This window comes from Clupea harengus, chromosome 5 (assembly GCF_900700415.2).
Source record: "Clupea harengus chromosome 5, Ch_v2.0.2, whole genome shotgun sequence".
NCBI lineage: Eukaryota > Metazoa > Chordata > Actinopteri > Clupeiformes > Clupeidae > Clupea > Clupea harengus.
In genome coordinates, this window is record NC_045156.1 from 2,218,005 (window position 1) to 2,234,476 (window position 16,472).

Below are 16,472 nucleotides of genomic sequence, written 5' to 3' on the forward strand. Positions count from 1 at the left end.
TTATAAAAAAGCAGATGGTTTCAGTCAGCACCCTGAACTTGCTTACCTTTTGGTGGTGCAGCCAGACACACACTTGTCAGAGAGAATGTAATGTTTGTGGTTTCGGCTCATGTATGCAGTATTTAGAACATGATGACGACAATAGGTACCAGAGGACTTCCTGAACAGGCCTGGTAGTGAGGAGACACAGAAGTGAATACAGTATTGCCATCTTGATATTCACGTTTCTAACAGGAGTTGTCTGAACTGTTGTGGTGCTGCCACCATGTGGTGGGAGTTTCAAATTGCAATTACAGGAACAAGTTGGCCTGCTATTTAGCAATTATCATTCCTCAGCCATACTTAGTAGTAAGTCATAGTAGAAAGGACACATCGAGCCTTGGAAAAAGAGAGTATTTGTATATACAAATAAACCTCCTTTAGAAATTTAAATAGTTTGTCAATTTATACCATATTTGAGTTAATTTCTGGTGGCTTACTAGAAAAATACTTTTCATCATAACCTTTATAGTAACCCATACAGGCTGCATACTTCAGATAGTATAATGGTCAGACAGCACCTGTTGGTCTTTTTGGGCCATTAAGTACAGGATTATTTAAACTTAGACAACTTAACACGTTAAGTACAGAGTTCACTATTTTGAAATATGATATGCATTTCATACATTTTTACTATGCCTTGAATGAACATCACCTGTAGAATGATGACTGTTTTACATTGTGTCTCTCCCTTGTCCTGCCCCCTCTGTGTCCTGACATGGCACACACACATACACACACATACACACAAACACACACACACACACACACACACACACACACACACACGCATACACAGAGGAGGACCCTGGCAGCTGCCTCCAGGACGGCAATCGCTATAATGACAAGGATGTGTGGAAGCCGGAGCCGTGCCGCATCTGCGTATGCGACACGGGCACGGTCCTGTGCGACGACATTATCTGCGAGGAGCCCAAAGAATGCCCCAACCCTGAGATCCCATTTGGAGAGTGTTGCCCCATCTGCCCCGAGCAGCCTCCTGTCGTGAATGGTTGTAATTTATTTATTTTATACCCACATAAATAAATTACCTTCAAATTCATCTTGTTCCTTCTTGGGGGGTGTTGGGGGAAAAAACAACCTCCCAATGGCCAGTGGATGCACACCTCTTCTTTGAGGTTTTTGTTGAGTGTCATTCACATTGGAGTGATTGGAGGCGGGTTTTTTTCTCACCCTAAAAAAGAACAAATGAAGACAAACTTTAAGAGTAATGCAAAGAATGGCACTTCTTACTTACGAGGTTCGCAGAAATGCTGCTTTGACATGATTTTTCCGAGGCTGGTTCACCTTGGGCCCCATCTTGTTTGGATATTATTCTATTCCCAGTATCAGGAACACATGTGGGAATCATTATGGAAATACCTTACTTTACCAGACACTGTGTGAGTTTCAGCAGCAGTCTAGGAGCCCAGCCCTACACCCCCCTTAAAAAGGGTAGCAGAACTAAAAGGGAGAAGTTTTTGTGAGATAATTTGGCAAAATTTGGATGACTTCTGTCATTTTAATCTTCACATGGGCGTAGTTTCCCGCACTAGAAAGTTAAAGATGGAGTGACTGTGAGAGTTTCCAAATCACCATGAAGCCTTGAAATGTGTCAATTTGGTAGCTTGGGAAGATTTATACATTCCTGGTAACGTGGCAGTCAAACCCGTCAAAGCAGCATTTTTTGAAAGCAGAAGTGCCAATTCTTCATGAAAGCTTTTATAACTGCTTTATACTGTTAATGGTGGTCATTTGCTTTGCCCACAACTCAACATACTTCAAATGTCACTTGTTCATTACTTATATATCAGGCTACTTAATACATTAATGTTATCCACAGCTATACAGCTGTGTTAGAATGTTTTCATCTTTAAAATGTATGCCAATGTCATGGTATATATGTTGATCTTGTTAACAGGATACATATACATGCTATTTTCATACACAAGCCCCACACATTACCTATTACTCATGACCATGTGTACATACATTAAAGCTGATAATTAGCTGACCTATTTACATTTAATAGCAGCCACTCTTTATTCCTGCTTTGCTCCTGCCTTTCGGCTATTTCCCATGGCGATGGTGCTCAAACACTTTCAGGTACAATGGGCTATCTGTGCCATCAAGGCTTGGTGGCGGGTTCCTCATAGTAGCAGACCATACTATCCTTTTGGTGTCCTTTTAGGTGTCTTCTGAGTGAGGCCACAGTATATCTCAGACAAGGTGATGGGACAGTGATGTAGATGCGTTGGTCTAATCTTGTACTGTGCTAATGAATGTTTTCCTCCTCTTCTTCTGCGTCTTGCTGATACTGCCGGACATTACAGGGGTACCAGGTGCAAAGGTGAGAATCGTTGAGAAAGATCTTTTGTGGATGTTCTTGTGCTCCAAGCTAGAATTAAATGACCGCTTGGCCTACTAATACAAAGGAGCTAGCCAATGTCTTATTTTCATGGATTAGGTTAAGTGATAGTTTGGGATGGCTGGCAGTATAAATGTGACTAAATTAAAGGACAAGAAAACCCACTGAAATTAGAATGCATCTGCTGTGGATTCACTGTATCCGTGTATTTTTTATTTAACTTTTATTTTAAAGTGTTATTCTTTTCATTAACTATGAATGATCTCTTTATTTCAAAACATTTTGATAGTTTAATGCTTAGAAATGGAGTAGTGACAAGGCTTGTGATTTGTACATGTGTGATGGCTTTACTGCCTTTGCTGATGCCTCTCCATCTTTCACAACAGGGACAGAAGGGTGAACCAGGAGATATCACAGATGTAAGTCCACATGATCTAACCCAGAGATCGCTCTCCTTCTTTAATGGATCTGTGCTAATTAGATCAGATCTATTAGGGGCTATCAGGATAAATGACTCAGCTATTTTTGTGCTGATGGCAGCCAACCTGTGATGCAGTGTTGCAATTTGCGCATTGTTGTGTGTGTGTGTGTGTGTGCACATGTCTGTGGGTGTGACAGAGTGAGTGTGTGTGTGTGTGTGTGTGTGTGCAGAAAGTGTGTGTGTGTGTGTGTGTGTGTGTGTCTTTGTGTAATTAGATGGGAATTGAGAGCAGGGGAGCTTTAGCTGTTCCATTAAGCTGGATAGGCCACACAGGGCAGGCGGACAGCCAAGCCAAACAAAGCCCGTACTCTGGGCACCAGCCTCTATCAGAGCCAGAGAGAGAGAGAGAGTGAGTCAAAGAGAGCGAGAGAGTAAAAGAGAGCGAGAGAGAGAGAGAGAGAGAGAGAGAGAGAGAGAGAGAGAGAGAGAAGAACAGACCTGCCTGTGCTGTACTGCCAAGCACATGGAAAGAGTTTAGCTAGCCCTCAGTGGATAGCAATCATTTCCTCACCCAGTAAATAGCATTGCATTGTTTATGGCTGAGGGTTCATCAACACAGCAATTAACCTCGGAAGTTATTAAATAATCTTCTAAGAGAGCAGGGATGAAGAAAGGTTTCATTCTAAACACTCGGACTGTGAAGACTGATGCTTATGTCACATGTCATCAGCTGTGCTGACACCACTGAAACCCTCATCACTGATCCTTAAGTTGAATAATAAAATATGTGTGTTTTTCGCCTTCAGGTCGTAGGACCAAAAGGACCATCGGGACCCATGGTAGGTTGAAGATGTTTTGTCTGGAAGCTTCTGGGGAATTTATGGGACTCCGAAATGCAAAGTTTGCTTTGAAAAGACCTGTCTAGTTTGAGTGTGTGAGTACTCAGCTCTGTCTTCCTCTGTAGGGACCCCCAGGAGAACAGGGCTCACGTGGAGACAGGGGAGATGCCGGAGAGAAGGTGAGTGTTTTCTTTTATTATTTCTTTTCACCTTGTAACACCCTTGCTCTGTCCATCTCTGTCTGGCTGAGAAGAAATGCCAATGCATTGGGCTCTGTGTCTGTGTGTAAATGGCGTCAGGCAGGCTGCTCTACGTGGCTTCTAGGGATGGGATCTGAACCCTTTCATCGACTGTGTGTGTGTGTGTGTGTGTGTGTGTGTGTGTGTGTGTGTGTGTAGGGAGAGGGGAAGGGGGGTTGGAGAAAGAGTGTTCTCCCCTGCTCCCTGTTGTTTCCATTAGACTGTGTGGTCTGCCTTAAGCGCAGGTTTGTTCAGCAGATGTGTGAGCGGCAATAACACACACACACACACACACAGACACACACACACACACGCACACACACACACACAAAGTCCTTTGGCTGCCAGTGAAGACCACATTTAATCAGTGTGTGAAATCAGTGTAGCTGCACAAGGATACTTTGATCGCTGTGTTAATTTTATATCATTTGAGTGCATGTCAAAATGGCTGTTGGCTGAGATATTGCATAATATATCCACTCCTGATGAAACTGGGAAAGCCGTCGCTGACAAGACCATATGAAAAAAAAAATGAAAATGACATGAGAAAATAGTGTTTTTTCTCCTTGTCAGTGGATATTGGCGTGTTGGTGGTAGTGCTGTCTCTTGGTGATCAACTTGAGGTTGTCCTTGTGGAGGGCGTTGTTGAGAAAGTGATCAGGGTCCTTTCTACAGTAGCATTATTGATGTGTGAACAACAGATAAATATTTGATCAGTCTATCAACACAGTCTAGACATCATAAATGTCATGCTTTTTCACTGTAGGTAATTCCATACTGTGTTATATACTTTAGGGCAGTTCTTGTGCATGCCTTGAAATACTGTTATGAAGTGTAAAAATTCTGGAAGTTTCACTTGACGATGGATGGTACTGCAGAGTGGCAACATAAAGACAAATACAAAGCAGTTGGCATAGCCTCTCAAAGACTGCTGGCGAGATCATTTTTATTTTTGGGGGGGGGGGGCATTCTTTTGAGCTTTGAGCTAACAAGAACTTGTTGAAAGTGTGTGGAAGGTCCTAGAAGTTGCCATGGCTGAGCTTTTAGCACATGATTGCAGCCAGTTGGAAGGTTTAATATGTTCACATTTTATTTTAAAAAATTTTAACAGTAAAACTTTTATATTTTTAAATTCGATAAATAATACTGTACTGTGAATTTCTTGTGCTCATAGCTATCAGAATTAATTAAGTATTTAACTGCCCACAGAACACATTCTTCAATACACAATCTAGTGGCGTGTTATTCCACTATGTTACAGTTTGTACGACTGTAAGACATCTTCCAGTTCCCAGTGTACATTTTTCAAATTTCAAGGGACAACCCACTTAAGTAGTCATTTAAACAATTTTGTTAATTACCCTTAGATTAAAGGAAAACTGTCTACACTCACATATTTCATTGTCTGTTGTCTAAGTACAGTGACTTTGAGGGAAGTCGCCAGAACATGAAGATATCAGCCAGCAATATCTTGTCTCACTGAAATGTGCTTGCTTGCAAGCAAAAAAAACCTTCTACTTTTCACAAACCTTTCTTGCTTCTCAGCCTACTGCCGCCATTGATCATAGTCGTTCTTCTTTTCATTTTCTCATCTTCTCTCTTTTCGTGTTTCAGGGATCTCTTGGCCCCCGTGGTAGAGATGGCGAGCCTGGTATCCCTGGTAATCCTGGCCCCCCAGGACCACCCGGACCAAATGGACAACCTGGCCTTGGTGGAGTAAGTATCCAGAAAGTGGGAATGCAAACTCCTGGCTTCCAAAGGTCTTTCTAAAGGACCAAAAGCCAGTACATTAGCACTTTGTGAAGTTCTTTCAAAAGTCACACTCTGTCTTTGCATAGGTGAAACTAGCCTATGAGATCAAGCCACTGTGAAAGGAAACATTTGCAAGGGTTGAGTTTGTCTAAACTGAGGTGAAAAGATGAGGGGAAAGTGGGATTAGAGTGATTGGGGTTACGGTGGTATTCTGTCCTGATGAGAGCAGGGAAAAGAGGAGAACGCTGGGGACGACAGGGGGTAGGAAGATAGACGGGGCATTGGGCAGGGGGCTCTCGGAAACACAAGAGGATCCTTTGTTGAGCAGGGAAATGAAAACTCTTCCCGAGATCCCTGAGCTCACAAACCCAGCCTGAAAGTAATATTTTTAGCCAGAGGAGTAGAACCTGATCTCATAAGGCATTGCTGACAGACAGAATGTTAATTACGAGTAAGTTGACAATGAAAGTGTATCTGTTGACATTTACCTGTTAAAGTAAGGACCTTGTTTTGCATTTAAGAAATCTAACACACCAGACCGCCAAAGTATGTCACGGTGAAGTGTCTTTGTCCACTAGAGGGAGCAACAGCTGGCAGTTCTAGCGACTCTTTGAAGGAAAGCTACTCACAAGGTTGTTCCTCTTTTTGCAGAACTTTGCTGCTCAGATGGCTGGCGGTTTTGATGAGAAATCTGGCGGTGCCCAGATGGGAGTGATGCAGGGACCTATGGTAAGAAAAAGACCTGCTTCCTCATCATCTTATTCAATGTGATTCATGATGAAAGAGAAACGAGGATGACAAGTTTGTGTCAAAACAATAGAAGGAGTCATATGGTTTACAACTTCTTCCTTCTTCCCAATACAAATGTTTAACTAATCCACCTACAAAATCTAGCATCCTCTAGTGTCCGGATGAGACCCTGCAACATTGTCACGTGTTACAAAATCCATACCAATGCCAAGGACAGTGTGGCAAAATGAACTGATGAATAAGTGTCAGCTTTCATCAGGGTCTGAAATCCTCAGAGAATGCCAGCATGCTGGCATGGCATGGCGCTTCACTTAAGAGTAATGTGAGTATAGGGAGTTATTTTGGTTCATTTCACCACAGTTTTGGCCCGAGAGGCTCGAGACGGCAAAGCTCCGGGCCTGTTGCAGAGCAGCCGTGCTGTTCCATGTGAATTTTTTTTCTTTTCTCTGGAGGCTGCGGTGTCGAGAGCCAAAGAGATGCCTCCCTGCTTTCATCCCTGTGTGGAGCATGCCAGTGAACCCCAGGTTTAGTCTTTCCACAGCCAGACCGGGGTGGAAAAGAGAAATAAATCAAACTCTAATGACGCCAAATGCACTGATTTGCCCCCCTCACGCTGCTCCAGCCCACATCCACCCCACACTGTATCCTTTCACACAAACCCCTGGAGCCTAGGTGCATACCCCCATCAGGCCATCTCCCCACAGTAACCTAAGCACTGTCCCCCCCCCACAAAACCAACACCGCCATCATGGCCCCCACCCCCTCTGGTACACACAGAGACCCATTGAGAGGCCAGCCCCAGTGCATGATGGGTACCCGACTCTGGCCTGAAAAGCTGACTTTCATTACCCTCTCGGAGAGCCGCGGCTGGGCCTCCACCCGGACGCTTTCTTTGGACGCCGTGTGGAATTCCTGCCATCGCTCCCGAGCGCACAGAGCTGCGAGTGTGATGTCCTGAACGAGCCTCAGTGTACGCAAGCAAGACCAGAGAAATATTGACTCTGACTCAGTCACCATATTCAGAAGCAACCCCCACCCCCATCCCCAGCAACCAACAAGTGTGAAGTCCTGAATGGCTCCATGGCAAGCGAAGGACTGTTTATCTTTAAAGGAACTGCTGGATGAATGAGCGCCTTTTTTTTCTTCATCTTCTTCTTTTTTTTTCTCTCTTGGCTTGGTCTCAGTTGAGCAAGCCGAGGGCACCTTAATGATTTTTTGGAGAGGCGGAGCGGGAGTGAGATGTGGCTCATCACCTCTCCTGAATGTGAGATATCCCTTGGCTGAGTGATGATGCACTGAGCCAGACAAAGGATTACCTGCACTGGATTACACTGTCATGTTATCCCTGTCAGAGACTCTTGTTGGGAGGTGATTCAACGAAGACTTTCACAGCACAATGTCTCGGTGTCTGTTCCGGCATGCTGTCGATTCAGCTCTCGGCTCGGGTGAACGAAGATTTTTAATTTTTTTTGATTATGGTGCACTGATCCCTTGAGGACTCCAGCAAATGTGCGTTATGATAGGGGTCCGTGGCGTGTCATTCATCCAACACATCTAGGGTGCACTTACGAGGGGGACAGGAGTCACAGAAGGGTCACACCTCCTTCACATCAGTCTCCACCGCCCGTGGCAGTGACCTCTTTATTACAGAGACGGAGCGAAGGATGGGGGAGCAAGAGAGAGAGAGAGATATGGAGAGATAGAGAGGATGGGGTGAAGAGGAAAAGACGAGTGTGAGGTTAAGTGAACAAGAGAGAGAGAGAATGGCAAGCAGCCAAATATACAGTGTGTGTGTGTGTGTGTGTGTGTGTGTGTGTGTGTGTGTGTGTGTGTGTGTGTGTGTGTGTGTGTGAGTGTGTGAGTGTTAGTGAAAAACAGCTAGATGAAGATAGTGGCTGACTGCCACTGAGGAATTCCTAACGATTTATAGTTCTGACAGACGGGCAGGCTGCTGGGTTGTAGCCACCGCGGGGCAGAGCCGGGTAGCTGACTTTCTGGAGATAGAAGAGAGAGTTGACTGAGCTCTCCCCTCCCCTCCTCTCCTCTCTACTCTCCGTCCTCTTCTTTCCTGTCCTCCATTTGTGCAGGAAGACATTTTCAATAAATAGCCAGCATTCTGGATGCATTTGCAATGATTGTAATGCAGGCAAAGTCAGCAGTCTGCGTTTATACGGCCTGCTATATATAGGACCATCTAAACTTGCTTTTATCTTTCTCTTTTCTAGCAAAGTCAGCAGTCTGCGTTTCAACAGTCTGATATATGTAGCACCATCTAAACTTGCTCTTATCTCTCTCTCTCTCTCTTCTCATAGGGCCCAATGGGACCTCGAGGACCACCTGGACCCAGTGGAGCTCCTGTAAGTATCTGTGAAACTGTTTCAAAAAGACTTCGGGTGTTATTTTACATACCAATAGCAGAGGACGTTAGATCTATTATAATGTGAGTCTACATTAAAAAAGAGTTGTTCTTCAAGTCTAGTCTTTCTTGACAGCCAAAATGCCATGTATTTGTTTTCCGAGGATATATGAGTATCAACAGAAAAGGGCATCGTATAGAGAAACTCAAGAGACACACAACCACAAACACACACACACACACATGCACATGCACATGCATGCACAGCTTTATGTGTCCTTATATGTGTGCAGATTTCCGGAGGTAGAAGTGGCACTGAATACTTTTATCTTCCAGCTGCAGGCCGCAGGGCTTTTTCCTCCCACAGACATGCAACACCTGACAATTTACCTTTCATAGGGCTTACAAACACAGACACACACACACACACACACACACACACACACACACACACACAAACCCTCTCCTTTTTCAGCTCTGGGGGCTGTTTTTAAATGGCAGGGATTGCCAAATGGCCTGTCTGAACATGACGTTCAGTCAAAGAGCGCAGAATTTAGGAGCCAGCGATCGCCTTCTAATTATTATACTGAATGGTGCAGACAGATGATTTTATCATCACACATGAGCAGAAACTATGCAGGCCCAAAAAAGATTATCTTTTTTCTCACACAGTAGAAGACAGTCACTAGAATATCACCTAATTCTGTGGTTACTGTAAGCATTGAGTACCAAGTTTATACCTTTATGTCGATATATTGTATTGTCTGAAGGTGTGTCACAGTTGGAGAGAAATGTGTTTGTCTGACCTTCAAGTTCAGTTCCACCTCACATACCCTGACAGGCAGTTAAGCTGACCTCTGAGACCTCTGAGCGCTGGGTCATGGCAGCCAGGCCTTGACCTTGCCGTGTGTTATTCCCAGCCCTTTCCTCTCTCTAGACACTGCCTCGCTAATTCACCCTGTTTTTCCCTCTCCTCCAGGGACCACAAGGTTTTCAAGGCAACCCCGGAGAGGGTGGAGAGCCCGGTTCAGCTGTAAGTATCCCACAATTCCCTCCGCCCTCCCATTCCCCCCACCACAATCACACAACACACCCCGTCATGGGCTCTTTGGAGACCCCACTGCTGTGCTAATCTTCCCCCGTGGTGCTGCGACTGGCAGACAGACGCCAGGGGATGGATCAGGTGCCCCGATAGCCCAGCGGGTAACCCCGGGTTACGTCGGTCCTCCAAATCCTCATTTAATACCTCATTACCTGCAATTAGTATCAAACCTGCCACACTCTCAGCACTGCAGTTACCCCACTACCACCCCCCCCCCCACTCCATCTCTCTTTTTTCTTCCCAACCTGCCGATTCCCCCTCTCCTCTCTTCTCCTGTCCTCTCCTCTCCTTCCCTCTCCTCTTGGCCACAAATAAACAAGCTGTTCACAAAAGGAGCCGGTAAACAGCTGGTCAGCACTTTCTCAGGATATTAAGGGCCTTGTTCTTTCCGAAAAGCTTAATCGACCTGCGGATCCCGCTGATTTTGGACTCTTTCACCTTGACAGTTGCACATAATGCGCTCGATTAGTTGTTTTGGATTAGTTGTTTTTATGTAAGTCTAATATTAATGTAGGGATGCAAGCCACTTAGACATGACAGTGACCAGACCATAACTGATTTGGGTTCAGGAAGTGAACCATACATAATCAACTTAATCAAACATTGATTCTGCAGTCTACCTACAGTGTGTTAGAAACCTAGAATGTAGACAGTTGTTTACAATTTAGTCCCTGAGTCCCAAGCAAAGGAAGAGACGTATGTGTAAAGCCCTCCATAAGATCCCCACGTTTGCATAACAGCCCGTAACCTTGGATCCTCCTCTGCATCTCATTGGCCATGTGTGTAAAAGTGAGAGACCCTCAGGGGCTCATGAAGAGAACAGGCTGTGCTTGTATCCCAGAGCCTGGCTTCCCCCTCTGCAACACTGTCCTCTGCTGGCATGGGAGGGTCTGGACTCACTCGCTCTGTTTTCTCTCTGCAGGGCCCATTGGGTCCCCGTGGCCCACCTGGACCATCTGGCAAACCCGGAGATGACGTAAGTATCACAGCTCCTCACCGCAGAAAGCATCCCCTGCAACAATCCCTAGAAGCCTCTCCTGATAATCCCAAGTGTTCGATCAAAGTCTTGATTTCTGTGTTTAGAAACAGGGCCGTAGTGCTGCTGCAGTTCTGCTTTGGTTTAAATCACAGTGGAAAAGCACTTATATATTCCCAGAATGCCCCAGAACGGTCTTGCTATTACAGCAGTAATCAAACATAGTGATGGCCATTCACCTCTGACACCACTTTCACTGTTAAAAGGCATTAACAGGTACACTCACAGTTTTGCCTGGCTGTAGATTGTCTGGCTGTAGATCTCCAGAAACATTTCAAGCACCATAGATGATAGGTTAAACTCCCCATGTGTGCCGGATCAGTAATTACTTGTGACATTTCATATATGTTCAGCCTAGTGGTCAAGACTAGTTAGTGCATCATTGTACCCCTCTTTCGCAAGCCATACAAGATTATGACGCCATGAATACCCCAGCACCATCCTAACCATAGTCATGTCCGTCAGTTCAGTACTTGATGACATCATGATGAGAGTGATCATTGTGACTCATGCTGCAATTATGCATTGCTGCTTATTTCACTAGCACATTACATTTTTGATACCAGGGAAATTTCTCAGGACTGTAGTTGAAGTGTCTGGCCACCAGGTGGCAGAGACGTGCATTAGCAGATGCTTACATTTATGCCCGCTAGGGGGTGATATTGGGCATTATGTCTGTTCCATTCCTCTTCTTCAGAGGGACTATTCATGCATCAAAAATGGAGAATCACATATAATTTTTAGGCATATCAGATCTAGCTAGTGTATAGTGTTTATATATTAACATTTGTTTAAATGTTTAAAGTTTTTCTCTCATTTTTCTCTGATAGGGTGAGGCTGGCAAACCTGGTAAAGGTGGTGATCGTGGACCTAGTGGACCTCAGGTAAGATCCTCAGTTGGAACAGTAGCTCTGTTATTGTGTCTGCACATCCCTAGTATGTGACACATGATTTGGTACAGACCGGTTCTAATCTAACTCCTTCAGAATTTGCAAATAGTTTAGATGTGCAGTATCTGGAGCACTTCCTGTATATTTGAAACCCAAAACAATATGTCATGGCTTAGTAAGTGTATATCTCTACCTGCATAATTCGGCCTGCTGCTGAAGTGCTCAGTGTTCAATCCCAGTGAATTAATTCCTATTTTCTTTATGGATCCCTCTCTTCCTCTGTTCTTTTCTTCTCCTCTGTCTTAGGGAGCTCGTGGATTCCCAGGAACTCCTGGACTTCCCGGAATCAAAGGACACAGAGTATGTAGTGTTGGTTATTTATTTGGCTTTGTTGTTTATCGCTTTGCTTTGTTGTTGAAAAAAAAAATCAAAAATCAGCGAACCCAACTTTTGTTCGCATAGTAGGTTCACATAAATGATGAGTAATTACATTAACCTCAGTTAGCGCATCATCCATGTAAAACGAGTATGAGCAGATATTTAACGGACATGTGTTTTTATTTCTTTAGGGTTATCCAGGTCTTGATGGTTCTAAGGGAGAGACCGGATCTGCTGGATCCAAGGTGTGACACACACTCACACACAGAACTCTACAACCTCTCAACCTACAAACTCTTTAAATACATACATCCATACACACCACATACATATACATCTATACCATACATATGCTTGCATGCCATTCCCTCTGTCCTGATGTCATCCAGACCTCCTTAATCCCCAGCTGGTTTTCACCGGATCTTTATTTAGGTCTCTTATCTGTTCTGCTCTCTGAGAAAGATTGACGTTCTTTTCTCCTTCTGCTGATATTTCAGACGCTCCTTGTGTCTTTCTCTTCCTGTCAGACCTCTTTGTTCCCCTCACTCTGTTGTGTCAAATGTCACCCTTTTCATCTCAGCTCTCTTCTTCTTTTTTTTACATTAGCTCTTTCCCCTTTTTTCTGAGTGCTTGCTGATCCTTGCCTTTCCCCTTCTTCCATACAAATGCCTATTTTGTTCCCTCTCTTCCGACAGGGTGAGTCTGGCTCTTCTGGAGAGAATGGCGCACCTGGACCCATGGTGAGTGGACAAACCCACATCACCGAACACTCCAAACCCATCACTAGCCTCAGAAAGAGCAGAAAACACAAACATGACTTTATTTAAGGCACAGGAACACCACTGACCACCTCTGACCACCAGGAAAACATAAATAAACCTTAGAGTCACCTTTATGTGGTTTAAGTACAGACTCAGGCCAAATCTACAAGTGCATATGCTTCCAGTTATCTTCATCATTTACTATACTATACTATGCTATACTATACACTTTTTTTTTTAAAGACAGAAAAATGACAGATGAGTATTTCACATTAATTCTGTGTGTAGACAGGTAGATAAGTAGGTCTACATGTCTTCATCAGCATACCTAACCCTGCCCTCTTCCTCCTCCTCCTCTTCCTCCAGGGCCCTCGTGGTCTCCCCGGTGAGAGAGGTCGTCCCGGACCCTCTGGAAATGCTGTAAGCATCACTCCTCTGCCTCCACAATCACCCCAGAAACATGCATTCACTCACACACTCATTCACTCACACACTCGCACACTCACTCACTAACACACTCTCACACACCCTCACACTCACTCACACACTCTCTCACACTCTCATACTCCCTCCCTACTTCCCTCATTCCCTCACTCACTCTCATTCCCATATGCACTCACTCATGGCCTGAACAGAAGGCCTGCCAGGCCTCTCCCTCATGGATGATATTCTTTTACTGGCCGTGACTGACGTAATGTGATGTTATGTGACGACTGTAAAAATGTATTATATTACATTTTTATATTTGTTGGAGTTGTCACGGTGTGTATATATTACAGTATTTCTCGGCCACTTTGGTACATTTCTCAGATCAGACTGAAAATTCTCAAAACTTCCATCCATCATCTCATCACTTGGGCACTTTCCTGTAAATGAGTTTGTGCTATTGTCAAACTATGTTATGCAGCTTCTCTGTTGAATGGTCAGATACCCCAAAAACATATAGGGATCTATTCATTGTGTAACTTAAACCATTTTTCATTGTTTGTCAAGCACATATTTCGTCAGTTTCAGTCACACCATTCAGTCACAACATTTCCTGTTTCTTAGCGGGTTGTAGATGAGGGTGCTGTTCAGTTTATCTCAGGTGATATTCTAAATCCTTCTACTGCATTTTTACGTTATACAACCACTTGGAAACTTATTATGGTGAAGTAAATGACAGGGATAACATTCAATTTATACAGAATTATTAGTAGTTATTAAAGTATTCTATTAGTTGAACACAAGTGTCAATGATCAATCATTGTCAGTGAAAGAGATAGACAGTAACATTTGTTTCGAGAAATGCACTTTGAAAATGTTATGGATGATTCGAGAAATGTACCAAAGCGACTGAGAAAAACTGTTTAGACATGCTTGTTAACGTTGTCAATTTCAATTAAATATGTATCCACACAATGATGTGAGTTGAGTGCATCATAACTGATTGTATTTGAGGCTCTTTCGGCGGTTGGCTGATTGTATATATTTTGTTCTGCTCCAACAGGGTGCTCGCGGTAATGACGGTTTGAACGGCCCTGCTGGTCCTCCTGTAAGTATCAATAGATTTGATGATTTTTTTTTAAAATGAATATTATTTTGTCAATATCTTAAGAGTCTTCATCCATTAGATGTCTTCTTTGACTGTTCTATTATCATGGTATAAATGAGTTTGGTTAGCTAATCTCCTGCTCCCCCTCACCCTCCCTCCCTCCCTCTCTGTGCAGGGTCCCGTCGGTCCCTCTGGAGCCCCTGGCTTCCCTGGTTCCCCAGGTTCTAAGGTATGTCCTGCTCTCTTTTATCTCTCCTCTCTGCTTCTGTTTTTTTTTTTTTCTTTCATCCCGTCTCTGTCTTTCACCCTGTCTCATTCCCCGATTCAGGGGTTGGGGTTAGATGAGTGAGGGAGATAGCTGGTTTGGTTTTGTTTTCCGTTGATTATCACAGCATTAGTGGAATCAGAGAGAATGATTCTCTATTTGTTTGTATTGATCTACAGAAGTGCTGACATACCATTGCTATGCATAGAAAGCAGTGCAAAGCTCTTAAAATGGCGGATGACCCTAACCATAGGAATTTTTCAGAGAGAAAAGACTTGGTGTGAAAAAAGAGAGTGAGTGAAATCGGAGAGGAAAGCTCAGAGAGTTGCTTTAAGCTGCCATCTGTGTGGAAAATTAGAAGGAGGGGAGTACCCCTCCCTTCTCCTCTCCTCCTTTCCTCCCCTGCTCTCTCCTCACTTCTCCTCACTCTCTCTTTCTCTCTCTCTCTCCTCTGCCTTCGTCTCCTGAGCGAGTGTGTTTGGGAGTGATTTATTCTCTCTGAATGGTTCACAGACAGCGGAGGCCGTGAGCCCGTAGGCCCCCTGTGCTGGTGGCTGCTCTGAGTTGGGGAAATGATTGAGGAATTAAAGTGTGGCCCATTTACTCTGAGCACCACCACCCACTTTCTACCGCACACTAATGGCTCTATGAAAGAGCCAAAGCTGCAGTGGTTTCTGTTTGTTCTCTGCTGCTGGTGTGTGTGTGTGTGTGTGTGTGTGTGTCTGTGTGTGTGTGTGTGTGCACTTGCATATGTGCGTGTGTGTGTGCACAATTGCGTTTATGCACATTTGTGTGTGTGCACTTGTGTGTGTGTGTGTGTGCATTTGTGTTTATGCGCATTTGTGTGTGTGCACTCGTGTGCACACACACAAATGGCCCTGTTTGTATATTAGTATATATTGGCCCTGTTTGTATATTAGTAAATGTGTGGATGTGTTTTATATATTTCTCTGTCAGTCTCTCTGACTTTCTATGTGTGTGTGTGTGTGTGTGTGTGTGTGTGTGTTGGCTTCCCACTGCATGCTCTGTAGTGTGCATACGTGGTGACACGTTCATGACTGCATCTGGAAAAGTCATCCGTGCAGCAGCAGAGAGAGAGTGGCCTTTAAGTGGGACAGAGATAACAGTGTGTGAAATAGCGTGTACTTCCAGGAGGCCATAAACACCCTGACCCTGAGTGGATCATAGGGCCTGCTGAACACTGCATTTTACACTCCTGTCCCTTCTGTGGAATAGCCCTACACACACATTCATACACATGTAAACACAACACACACACACACACATTCATACACATGTAAAAATGAGACTAACACACACGCACACACACACACACACAGAGAGAGAGACAGATAATTTACAAACACACAAACGTTCTTTGTTTTATCCTCTCCCCGGCATGTTCTTATATGCCAAATCCATTATTTATGATGTCATGACAACCTCACACACTTACGTCCAGAAACTCATTTGATAAAGAGGGGACTGAACCTCTGACCCCTGACCTCCCCCTCCAGTTAAGCTTGTCTTTTTGCCCCTGTCACACCTCAGTGGGGCTCAGATGTCCTGTTTGTCTTCTCCCCTCCCTTTCACTGTACTGGGATCTGTTTGAAATCAAAATGCCATTAATCATTTTGTTTTTGCCAAACCACTTCTTCAGAAATCCTAAAACCATCCCATATGCAGTCAGTATCATCCCCAGAACCCATGCCATATTATATGAAATGTAATATTTGAAAAGTACA

The 16,472-nt window shown here is 44.2% G+C and overlaps 1 protein-coding gene across 1 annotated transcript in view; it reads left to right on the top strand.

The window, feature by feature from the left end:
* Positions 1 to 16,472, top strand: part of col2a1b (collagen, type II, alpha 1b) — a 40,397-nt gene that overhangs the window by 3,199 nt on the left and 20,726 nt on the right. The window contains exons 2-18 of the mRNA XM_012827483.3: positions 839 to 1,048; positions 2,370 to 2,386; positions 2,791 to 2,823; positions 3,632 to 3,664; positions 3,790 to 3,843; positions 5,518 to 5,619; positions 6,307 to 6,384; positions 8,718 to 8,762; positions 9,741 to 9,794; positions 10,786 to 10,839; positions 11,730 to 11,783; positions 12,096 to 12,149; positions 12,359 to 12,412; positions 12,863 to 12,907; positions 13,295 to 13,348; positions 14,418 to 14,462; positions 14,638 to 14,691. Coding sequence (XP_012682937.1) covers positions 839 to 1,048; positions 2,370 to 2,386; positions 2,791 to 2,823; positions 3,632 to 3,664; positions 3,790 to 3,843; positions 5,518 to 5,619; positions 6,307 to 6,384; positions 8,718 to 8,762; positions 9,741 to 9,794; positions 10,786 to 10,839; positions 11,730 to 11,783; positions 12,096 to 12,149; positions 12,359 to 12,412; positions 12,863 to 12,907; positions 13,295 to 13,348; positions 14,418 to 14,462; positions 14,638 to 14,691 — 1,040 coding nt within the window. The remainder of the gene's footprint in view (positions 1 to 838; positions 1,049 to 2,369; positions 2,387 to 2,790; positions 2,824 to 3,631; positions 3,665 to 3,789; positions 3,844 to 5,517; positions 5,620 to 6,306; positions 6,385 to 8,717; positions 8,763 to 9,740; positions 9,795 to 10,785; positions 10,840 to 11,729; positions 11,784 to 12,095; positions 12,150 to 12,358; positions 12,413 to 12,862; positions 12,908 to 13,294; positions 13,349 to 14,417; positions 14,463 to 14,637; positions 14,692 to 16,472) is intronic.